The 12,592-nt window shown below is 42.4% G+C and overlaps 1 protein-coding gene across 1 annotated transcript in view; it reads left to right on the forward strand.

Moving 5' to 3' along the window:
• The window catches only part of LOC146181782 (uncharacterized), a 54,300-nt gene that overhangs the window by 17,780 nt on the left and 23,928 nt on the right, over positions 1-12,592 (forward strand). Inside the window, exon 4 of the mRNA XM_084575848.1 lies at positions 640-725. Coding sequence (XP_084431974.1) covers positions 640-725 — 86 coding nt within the window. The remainder of the gene's footprint in view (positions 1-639; positions 726-12,592) is intronic.

The raw sequence follows: 12,592 nt of genomic DNA on the forward strand, positions 1-12,592 counted from the left end.
ACATCGTGTTGTGTGACGTCAGGCGATTTGGCCCAATTGTCGGACACATTGATCTTGAGCTTCGTCATTGAAAGGGGGAATGAGGTCAGAATCAAGGTCTCCAGGACCCTTAGTTGAAAGGATGAGATTGCTGCGTGCTATATTTGGGAATAATAATAGAGTTGAACGTTGAGCTAGTTGATCACACATCTCTTGGAAGAAGGCAGCAGAGCAGGTAACAACACAAAGCATAAGAAGCACACACAAACACAAGGACAACGCTGCATTGACAACTAAATTGACAAGAATCCGCACATTTTGTCGTTATTGTTATTGTTGTCCTCTAATGTGATGGCACATACCCACACAGGGGGATCAGCCAAGAATTGGGGTGCAGAGATAATAGATATTGAGATGTATAACTGCATCGCAAAAAAATAAATAAAAATAACTGCTAGGGAATAGAGAAGGAAATGTAGATATGAAAAACAGAAATAAAAAAGGGTAAATACTAACGCACACAGTAGGAGAATACTAAGATTACTGAAAACGTTGTTGCGAAGGCATTAAATAAGCGAAAGTGCTTTGTTTAACAATTGGTTGTCACGCTCCCCTCCGCAACCTGATGACGCGTGTGGTGAACGTCCATGTTCTTTGCAGGTCATGACCTTGTCAGAGTAGAGACTGGACTCAAGGAGAAAGACACAGCGGATATGTTTCCATTATCGCCCATGACTTCGACACAGGTGAGTGCATTGTGGGCTTCCTGAAATGTTTAGTCTTTTGGTGTGGCGGGACAAGGGACATCGATAAACACATACACAAGTGGAAAACTGAACGATGTGGCATAAAAATATGTCTTGCTTTATGGGATTATGCGCGAGAAAGTAATCATTGAAGAGGAAAGTCAAAACTATAAGAACATCTACGAATATGTTTTGGGGACTTTTAGATGGCGGACAGGCTAGTATCCTATATTTTTGCAGTTTGAACATCAGAACGTCGTTTTTTCATGTATCGATAATTTTTCCTTAATTTCAAGGTTTTTCGGCTTGCTTTAAGTCAAGATTTTAGACCTGCGTAGTTATCACTAGCGCTAAGCGATGGCGTTAGCTGCGCTCTTTCGAGGGTAGCCTCACCGTTTTCGTTTCATTCATTTGCATAAATGCCCCTTTACCCATGAAACGTTTACGAGGGCAAGATAGGCATAACGTATAAATTGCACGTTAATCGCTTGCTTGGAAGCGTGCTATAGAATAAATGGACTGGATCGCCCTTATGGATGGATGGAATGGATGGAATATAGGAGCGTCCCCTTTGAAACGGGGTGGTAGCAGCAGCTATGATGCTCATTTTTATCCCTATATCTTAATTATTGGTTTAGATTGGTTATCTATACCATCATCCTATTTCTTGAATTTGTGTTTCTACATTACTAACATTATGTCACTTTTCTGCTTTTAAGCCACGAATCTTTCAGTCGTTTTTTGCTAGCTTCCACCGCTGGTTTATTCACCCGGCCACTAGTATCTCTAAACCCCAGGGCCTCAGGAAGAGTGACTGCGCCTGCATCGTCTTCCGGATGGATAGCATTACATTGAAGTATAATATGGTCAATTGTTTCACTGGAGTTACCACATACAGCACATGCATCATCTTCATTGTTAAATTTCCTTTTGTAGCTGCGTGTTCTAAGGCACCCTGATCTAGCTTCAAAATGTAGGGCTCGGCCTCTTGAGTTATCAAAGAAAGCTTCCTTCCTGATCTGCCTTTACCACTTTCGGTATAATTTCACACTCTGTTTCTTTTCCATGGAATTTATCCAATTTTTACTTTCAGTGTTTTTCACCTGTTAATTAACGCTCTCTATCTCTTCGTCCTTGTGACCAGCATACTTACTGGTTAGTTTCCTAGTTCTTTTCCTCCATTGTGAGTCAATGCCTTTTAGGTATAGGTATATAAATACTTTAGCTGCTTTCCTCAGGTGTTCCTTATATAATAATTTACTCTGAGCTTCTCGTACTTCGGAAGATGCCCAGCCCGTATCTCCCTGTACTGCCTCATTTGTGGTTTTGCCGTGGGCACCTAGTGCTAATCGTCCGACGGCTCTCTGATTTATTTCTAATGTCGACTGTACCTCTGATTTTAGGCCCAAAACCGCATTTCCGAAAGTACGTCCGGGCCCCATAATTCCTTTCCAAATACCCCTCAAAACCTCATACCTGTTGTATCCCAACAATGCCCTATGCTTCATTATCCTGGCATTTCTTCGCCCATTGGCCTTAAGTGATTGCTCAGGCTTTCCAATGTATGCCAATCCTTCGTTTACCCATGCCCCGAGATTATTATATTCTGCTACGCTGGGTTTTTCATGGCCTTGTATTTTAAGATCCTGATCAGTGGAGCCGTTGAAAATTATCAGACCCGACTTAACTGCGCTAAAACTGAAGCCTAGAGCGTCCCCTTCGTGTCCGCAATTCTGAAACAGAGTTTGCAATTCTTCCAGACTCTCAGCGAGCAGCACAATATCGTCTCCATACATCAAACCGGGGAGGCACTACTCTACAGCCTTTCCACCTAATCTATAAGACCGGTTAAAACCAAGGTTACTTTCTTGTATCCTCCGTTTCAGGTTTATTATATAAAGCACGAACAGCAGTGATGATAGAGGACAGCCTTGTCTTAATCCTTTGCATACCTTGACAGCTTCCGTACTTCTTATCCCTTCCCACGTAATTTCTACTTTGTTATCCCGGTATATTTCCTTTAGGAACTCTGTTATCTCATAACCGATACCTTCTTCTTTTAATATGTTCCACAGGAGTTGCCTGTTTACGTTGTCGTACGCCCCGTGCATGTCCAGGAAGACCAAATACAAAGGTCTATTTTGCACTCGAGATATTTAGATGCATTAGGTAAGCACGACTAGGCTATTATCTAAGAGCCTACCATTTCTAAAGCCGTTCTGAAGTTCTCCGAGTATCTTGTTACTTTTCACCCATGCTTGCACCTTTAATTTCACCGCCTGCATGGCTAACCTGTACATAACAGATGTTATGGTAATCGGCCTGTAGGACTTTAGGTGCATCGTTTCTCCTTTCCCTTTATAAATGAAATCCATTTTACTCTGCCGCCAGCTGTCCGGAATTTGCTTATTCGCTATGACTGTTTCCAAAGCTTTTAACCACGTTTCCTTACTTTTTGGACCGAGTTCATTAATCAGCTTGATCGAAATTCCATCTATTCCTGTAGATGTGTTTTTAGGAATATTTTTTCTGCATTTTTCCAGTTTATATTGGTCAGTTCTAAGCTGTTTGTATTCTGCTATCTTGTGTTGCTTCCATGATTTGCAGATATTACCCGATCGTCGCTCTTAAATGACTCGGCTATAACTGATGTGATGTAGTTCACTGCGTTGTCTCCCTTTAAACAATTTCCCTTCCTTATCTTGAATCCGGTCCTGGTTTTTTTTATTCTTTTTACCTAGCCAGTTTATATGGCTCCAGAATTTTCTTTGTCCGTCTCTAGAGGCATCGTGTATGCCAGCCATCCTGCGATCGGTGGACTGCTTAATTTTAGTTTGGACGAGGGCCTGTACATCAAGTTTTATTTGTCGATATGATTTCATTTTTGGTCGATTTCCTCATGAGATACCTGTGCTTTCTTTGCCTCTCGGTGTTCCCTTGAAGCAGCCCGCCGTTGTTCCCCTGATTTCTTTATTCCACCAGCTCCATGGCTTCCTCTTTCCATTCCAGTGGTTTGCTACTTTAGCCTCCTTAATTTTCCTCTTTATGAGTATTTATAATGTTATAATCCCAGTCTTCCATGGGGCTTTTTTTTATTGCTTCCTCTGTGTCTGCTGCTATCTGCACTATTTGATCGTTGCTTAATTTTGCGTTTATTTTTTGTCTAAGTTTCATTTCTCTTTTCATCAAGGGCCCCATCTGCTGACTAATACATTTATGATCACTTCCCAGACTACACTCCCCTTCTTCGTCTATTTCCATTTTTGTGACGTTGCTATAAATTCCCACGACATTAGACAGTGGTCAATGGTCGTCTGCCTGTTGCGGAATTCCCACGTGATTTGTTCTTCGCATTTTGTTTCTCTATTTACTATAACTAGATCGTGTCGCTCACAGAAATCTAGCGTTAGCTGCTTCCCGTTACAATCCGTGTATCCATCCAGATCGTCGATCTGACCGTTCATGTCCCCGAGCAGAATATTATCGGCCTCATCTCCAAACTGGCTTATATCGTCACTGAGACATTCAACAAGATCTTTGTTTTCTTGCCTGCATTGCTGTCCTGTTCATAAATAAACTACCCCTAGCCATGCCCTTATGCCGGCAATTGTTTCTGATACCCAGATATGTTCTTTACAAGATGAATTTATTATTTGCCAATTTTTTCCCTGGTGTATCAACATACCTACCCCTTCACCCTTTTTTTCCGTTCTCGTTCTGTTGCATCCTTCCCAGACGTAGCCTTCTATAAACGGCGGATCTTCCAGATCTCTGAGATATGAGTCTCGCAAAGAGCGCACACACCTATTTTGTCATCCTTAAACTGCTGTTCTATCTCTAGCCATTTCGTTCTTTTTCTACCTCCTTGCATGTTTATGTAAATCAAGAAGAAGAAATGGGCAGGGGCAGGACATGTGGTGCGAAGAGAGGATAACCGATGGTCGCTTAGGTTAACAAGCTTGATTCCAAGAGAAGGAAAGCGTAGCTGGGAGCGACAGAAAGTTAGTTGGGCGGATGAGGTTAAGAAGTTAGCAGGGGTCAAGTGGATGCAGCTGGCACAGAACCGGGTTAATTGGAGAAATATGGGACAGGCCTTCGCGCTGCAGTGGGTATAGTCAGGCTGATGATGATGATGATGCATGTTTATGTAGCTGATCCTAGTGTTAAATCTCTTTCTTGTACTTTTCTTTCTCGACCTCCTCCTTGCCATTTTCCGGGGGCTCAGCCTCCGTTATTACGATTTCTTCTGCTTCACTTCTAACTGCCTCTGTGCACGAAGCCCTCGCGGTCCCCCTAAAAAGCTACAGCCCTGCCTGCCAGGCGCCAGGCGATCTCTGCTCCCACCCTTCTGTTAAAATGAATGCCATGGCTCTGAAAAGCCATGCCAAAACCTGTTTTATGCACCTCCCTGTTTACCTCTGCCACTTCGATACGCTTCTCCAGGTTTAACGTTCTTATGTCCTATATACCTCAACCACGTCCTTTTCCAGCTTTCCGTTCGATCCTTTAGCACCTCTGGTACTGTGCATACAACTATCTGCGCTTGCTGTGTTATCTCTCTGATATCGTCTACTGCCTTAATTAGACTTTCCACCACTTCTGCAGCCTCACCATTTAGGACATCGTTTAGCCCCGCGGCTACTATCACCATATTGCGCTCTGCGGAATTTTTCAACAACCTATTTTTACTCTCAGCACTGCCCTCATTGTCATCTCTAGGAAGGTTTCAACTAAACTCGCTTATAATCCTTTACACGTTCCCAGATATCTCGCTTGCACCTGGTCATGTGAGAATCTCCGGCGATAAGCTCCTGGGCATTCTCTCCTGTTGGCTCCTTTGTTCGGTTGTCTTGATTTTGGTAAGCGCCACATGGCACATGATGGAAGTAGTGCACGCTTGAAGCGTTTGTCCGGCGTTCCTGCTGTAATGTGCTATAACCCTCTGCATGATTATTAGTGGGGAGAGATAAAATATGTTTATAGAAAGGAAACTTTATAATGACGGAACTATGGGGTCAATTTTAAGAACTTCGACGTCCAAAGCAATTCCGATAACGGTGGCCGTAGTGAAGAAGTCCAGAAACAGCGACCTCTCGGAGTTCTTTAACGTGTGCTGACATCGCACAGTACACTTGCTCCTTGCTTTTCACCTCCATCTGAAAGCGGCCGCCGTATCCGGTATCGAACCAGCGTTCTTGGGTTAAGCAGTCGAGCGCCTTATCCACTGAGCCACCGCAACGGGGGCAGCATTCAGGGTTAAGAATATCTTGCGCTAGGGCCACCGGAGCTTATCGGCCTGCCAATTGGTCCGAGGTCAATCGTGCTGACCACAGTAGAGGAGCGGGGTATGCGTAAAGGTGAGAATCGATGGCAATGGGGAGAACAAAATGTTTCAGATTAGAAAAGTACTCGGTACACCTTCAAAGGGTAGGAAATGATAGAAGAAGGCAGGTGTAGGTGCTAGGAATGTATTAAAATATACGCGCTGAAGTATATCCAAGTTGAGTAGTTACGAGAGATTTGTCAGTAATGAGGAGAGTACGAAACGTTTCGTTAACGTTTTGATAGTCAAGTATTTATTTAATGTTGGCAACAGAGAATAATGGGTGGTGACGTCAGTAATGAGGAGATTACTGAATGTTTCGTTAACGTTTTGATAGTCAAGTGTTTATCTAATTTTGGCAACAGAAAATAATGTTTCTTGCTAGTGGATAAGGACAGGAAATCTCAAGCGCTCCTATTCCGTAGCTCACAAGTTAGGCGATTGGCTGGTAATCTCAAGGACACGGGGTTGATCCCGGCCGCGGGGGCCCCCTTGTCGATGGAGGAGAAAAGGAAAGTGCCTGTGTATTATGTGATGTCACGCATATTGAAGAACACAAGGTGGTGGAACTTTCTACAGCCGGCTCTCCACTACACAGTTCCTCATATCATGAGTCGCTTTGGCATTTGAAACCATACCAGACCATGTTAACTACGCCTTTAGTTGGCATCGAATTGACATATATGAACATCGTTGTGTTCTGGGCTAGTCGGTTGTTCGTAGTGGATGGAAGGTTAGTGCGCACTACAGATATGGACAAGGAGACACACACAGGCGCCGTATACCCGGGCGGATTGACGGGTGAGCGGAAGATGTCTATCGTATCGGTGATCATCGTTTGGCTATCTATAGGTAGCATCAGGAAGTGGTTCAGAGCGAGGACTTAGTCTGAATGGCGCTGTCTGGCACTCACGCCCAGTGCAGCGCGAGCCAATCTGCCTGGAATGAAATCGGCTTCAACCTTTTTTGAAACGGTTGTGATGCAGAGGCTATCTAGAAAAAAGGAACGAGGCGCGATTATTGGGAATTTGTTTGGGACTAAGGGCAGCCTTTTGAAGGATTCGGTGTCCATGTTCGGTGCTTGAAAAATGTGCTCTCGCAATCTGCTGGTTCCGGTGCCGTTTTAGGAGCTTTTTCGAAGTTAAGGAGTGTTTTATATAGTATTAATGCTCAGTGAATGTCTTTATGCCAATACTGAGCGACGTCTTGTATAATGTGTGAAGCGCAACCTCATATCCGGTCGTTGATGTTCTGTTAAAATATATAGAACATCAACATAGAATATATAGAAAATATATAGAAGAATATATATATAGATATAGAACTGTATCTAACGGAGCCTGGCGTGGTTATTCACAATCTCGCGGACGAGATGCGGAGTATGATGGCAACTTTGATGGTAGTGGTTTCTTTTTCTTGCAGCATCCCCAACCCTCTCTTCCGTCTTAATGCTCGTTTATAAAAAAAAAAAAAGGAACAATAATAAATGGGATGAGCTTTTCTGACCGATTAATTTATTTTCTGAGCAAATTTGGATATTTCTTTGTTCGCATGGGGCAAAACCCAGCTCTCGAGATGCCAGTAATCTTGCAACACTACTCAAGGTTGTCCTTTCTCAATGGTGTGCACTATGTTTGCCACATGGTTCCGGATCGCTGGTATGGCGTGTAGTCATTCCGCGAGAAGAAACTATATGATCATTGTAGTGTACGAAGGATCAGTCATGTCCCACTGAAATTCTTTACAGCACTTTATCGACAGTGGCGGAAAATATCCCGAGAACTGCGCTCAAACTTCCCGTTACCGAGTATCGCAATCGTTTTTAATTCGATCGAGTTAAATGTCCCGTGCCTAAAAACAAAACAAAATGCGGCGTATAAGCTCTGAGGAAGCACTACGATCTTGGTTCTGGCGCTTTATATATATGGCCGCGTATTAACGGGACATCGTGTTGTGCGACGTCAGGCGATTTGGCCCAATTGGCAGACACATTGATCTTGAGCTTCGCCATTGAAATGGAGGGATGAGGTCAGAATCAAGGTCTCCAGGACCCTTAGTTGAAAGGTTGAGATTGCTGCGTGCTATATCTGGGATTAATAATAGAGTTGAACGTTGAGCTAGTTGGTCCCACATCTCTTGGAAGAAGGCAGCAGAGCAGGTAACAACACAAAGCATAAGAAGCACACACAAACACATGGACAACGCTGCACTGACAACTATATTGACAAGAACCCGCACATCTTGTTGCTGTTGTTCTGCTCTAATTTGATGGCACATACCCATACAGGGGGATCGGCCAAGAATTGGGGTGCAGAGATATTTGATTTTGAGATGTATAACTACATCTCAAAACGATAAATAGAAATAATTGCTAGGGAATAGAGAAGGAAATGTAAATATGAAAAACCAAAATAAAAAGTGTAAATACTAACACACGCAGTAGGAGAATACTAAGATTTATATGTACAGATTAAAGCTTCAAAGCATATTAGCAAGCCAGACGTTTTGTTTCTAATAAGAAGTTTTGAATGGCGTTAAAAACAGACCTGTGGCTGTGCTCAAGCATGGTGGCACCGAATGATAATAAAATCTGGCTGCTCAAATTAGGACCCAGCTGTTGTAACGGCTTCTCCAAATACCGTTTTCTCATCATGGTAAAACGGCGGCAAAAATAGCAAGAAATTATCTATTGTTTCCGGTTCCCCGCATAATGCGCTGACGGGAGAAAGCGCCAAACGAGACCTGTGCATAAAGAAATTTAGGGGCGGAATACGACAGCGTAGCCTGGTTAGAGATACCTCAGTCTGCCTTAATTGACATGATTTTCTATTCCAGGAATACTTGATATGCAGGTAGTCGTCCGATGATAAGATAGATCTAGACTTTGTTCTTAATAAGAACGCCTACGAAATCGTGCTGCTGTTATGTACGCTGTTGCCGGGAGGATGGGCAACACAGGGCCATTCAGAGATTCTTTAGCTAGTCTATCAGCAACCTCATTAGCTGTCACATTACTGTGGCCTGGTACCCACACTATATGTATGAGGCTAAAATGTGAAGGGAGCAATGAAAGAAAGGTGTTTAATATTGGCGAATCCATATTCGAAGAAAGCGACAAGCACAAGGAATAAGAGTCTGTAATTACAGCCACTGTTGAGTATGGTGGGTCTAGTTTGCGCAGAGCAAGCACCACCGGCAGCAACTCCGCCTGGAAAATTAGGGGTAAAATCCGGAAGACGGACTGAAAAAGCCCAGTCTAAAAGCGGACAGTATATTCCAACGCCGGCCTTTTCATGAAATTGAGAAGCATCAGTTGCTATCATTATGCTAACGGGAAGACTTTGTAAATGATCTTCTAATAATCTATTTAAAATGTGAGGTGATAAGTGTTTTGCATTATTTGGGAAAATGTCATCATAGACAAATCGAACCCAAGATGCAATTACTTTTGTTGGAAGGATGTTAGAAAGGACTACGTGCAAAGGTTGTAAAAGATTTTGCGCTAGTCTTTACCTGCGGGGTATGAAACCGAGGCCGTCTGACTCCAAAAAAGGAGTCTGGCTCGCAACAAAAAATTGATAGGGAGCGGTGAAATTGTGATTCATATATTTTTAGATACGTCTGGACAGTCAACAATTGTAATCTAGCTAACAATGGTGGTATTCTGGCTTCAAGGTATAATACATTGTTAGCCACAAATTTGGGGAGCCCAAGGCATAATCTAAGCGCTTCCCGCTTTAAAAGAACAAGCGGACGAATTTTGTAAGCAGGTGAACCAGAAAAAAACACAGATCCAAATTCTATAATTGAGCGAACATACATAACATAAATCATTAAAAGAGCGTCTCGCCGCATCCCAGACCTTGGATTGCTTAACCTGCGCAACATACCTCCAGCACGAGCCCCTTTCGCTGCAACATGTTCAATGTGATCCCTCCATGCCAGATGGTCATCGTAAATCACTCCTAGATTCTTCAAAGACTTAACTTGGCGAATCATTTCCTGCTTAAATGTTAGAGAAAGATTTACCGGATCCTGAATTTGGAAAACAAGGAAAGCGCACTTTTTAACGTTTAATGTAAATCTTAAGTCACATAACCAATTCTGAAGGGAGCTTAGGTACGATTGCAGGCGCCTGTAGAGGTATTGAATGTCAGGTGCAGCCGTAAAGAACGCGATGTCATCCGCATAGACATACGTGCGAACGTCTTCATAAGTGGGAATTGAACTCATTAAAATGTTAAAGAGCACGGACGAGAGAACTGACCCTTGAGGAACACCTCTGGTTTTTTGATATCTGCCAGAATGCACACCATTCAATGAACAGTAAAATTGTCTGTTTTGTAGGAATGTAGATATCCACTCAATTAAATATTGTGGAAAACGTAAAGTTTCTAATCTTTTCAATAAAATTCGGGGCTCTACACTATCATAAGCATTCTCTATATCGAGAGTCACCAATGCAGCATGCATTTTTTTTTTTTTTTTGCGTCGCGCAAGAAGAATTCGACTCTCAAGGTCGGTATGCGCATTCCATATTGAACATTTTGCGCGAAATCCGATTTGGCAGGGACTAAGAATATGTTTTTGTTCCACAAACTCGATAACCCGTTGGAGTATGACCCTTTCAATTTTTTTGACAAGTTTGATGTTAATGATAGTGTTCTGATATTGTCCAAGGTATAGCCACCACCATTATGTTTCATTAAAGGAATCAGTTTCCAGTCACTAGGTATCCAAGAATGAATAAGTGAGTAATTTACAAACTCTAACAAGGAATTTGGAGACACCTCAAAGAGAATCTTTAACATTTTTGACGTTACTCCATCAGGGCCAGGCGCAGTAACTGGCAATGTCATTCCAATTGAAGAAAGCTGAGAAAATTTAATTTTAGGGACATTCTTAACCGTATCTAATGGGCCTACAAACATAGGGAATTTGGGAAGTGTTGACAGAAAACGCTTGTTTTCTGTTTTCTACTGTAATGTTTTCTACTGTTTTGAGAGCTTCTTTAGGAGTCGAAACACATGAGGGTAGATTTTCTGAGACAGGAATTTTTTTCCGTGATTTTAAAAACCTGAAAGTGCACATCGGTTGTTAGATTGTGAAAGGTAATTGAAATGCTCAGTATCATAATTATATTTCGCTTGTGCGACTATGCGTTTAAATGTAGCTGCAAAAAATTTATAATCATGCCAATTTTTGGGGCACTGGTTGTGAAGGAGCTTCTTCCATGCAGCCTTTCTTCTTCTATAATCACGCGAACAATCTGCATTCCACCATCTTGTTGATGTATTGCCTTTTTATGCACGCACTAAGAATTCACACTTCTTACGACAGGATGCAATAACCTGGCATAATGTTTGCGATTTTAACTCTTCCGTATCCTTAACTCTTCTGTAGGGATCCGTCTTGTAACCCCACGAAACATGGCGTGGATTAAAATCTCCAGCCAAAATAACCGAATTTTCACAATTAACTAGTAATTGGTCTAGCGATCTGGTGTCCTGAACACCATGAGGGAAATAAACATAAGCTAATGTAAACGGACTGAATCCTGGAATTTCAAAATCTAAAGCCAATAATTCAGAATCTAAAGTAGAATATTGTAAAGAAATCTTAGCCCTATAACAAAATTTTGAAGAAACTAGAATTAGTAACCCACCACCTCTTAACTGCCGATCTTGACGGAATGATCGATAATTTTGTAAATTAAAATGTTTTTCAGTTGTAAGCCAAGTTTCTTGCAAAACAATTATGACTGGATTCTGTTTTAACGAAAGATAAACTAAACCTGTAGTAGCGGAAAGAAGAGATCTACAGTTCTGCTGAAGAACATTTAACGTTCCTATGGTTATGTAATCTGGGCAGCAGCAACAGCTCGCCCCATAATGGTTTCCTTTGGTTTAGAGCCTAGCTGTTGCTTTAATTATTTTGCCTGTGGACGAGGTGATGACGGGTTTGACATCGGGGACCCACTGCGTTTTAGTATTCGCGTATCTGTATCCCCCATATCTGCATCATGAGCCTCGTCTGACTTGTCGGAATTTTGAATAGGTGATGCAGGAAGAGATTCAATTTGCGAGCAAGACATTGTAGCTAAGGAGTGCTGCACTGATAATGAATGCCCAGCTGTCGTAGGAGAAACCGTAGCAGTTTGCACAGCCTGAGAAATGTGAGCTGCCAGAACGTTGGATATGCACTCTGTGACTGTTGTCACAATCCTATCTACCATTTTGGCCATGGTTGCTTCCACAGTAGTTATTATGGCTTTAGAGATCGAGGAATCTAATGATGCTTCAGAACGGGCTGACACACCTGCATACCCATGAGCTCTCTCTTTAATTTCTTGAATTGCCTCACGCCTCGAGCAACGGTTTCGGTCAATAATCTCCAGAATTTGCATTTCATGCCCTCTAGAAGGACATTCCAAAGAATTTGCTGAGTGAAATCCACCGCAAAGACAACATTTGACATTTTGATCAGAGCATAAATGTGATTTTTGGGCATCGCCGCATTTGCAACATCGCAAAGTGGATTTGCA

Source organism: Amblyomma maculatum, chromosome 8 (genome assembly GCF_055883805.1).
Source record: "Amblyomma maculatum isolate TAMU_Amacu chromosome 8, ASM5588380v1, whole genome shotgun sequence".
Taxonomy (NCBI): Eukaryota; Metazoa; Arthropoda; class Arachnida; order Ixodida; family Ixodidae; genus Amblyomma; species Amblyomma maculatum.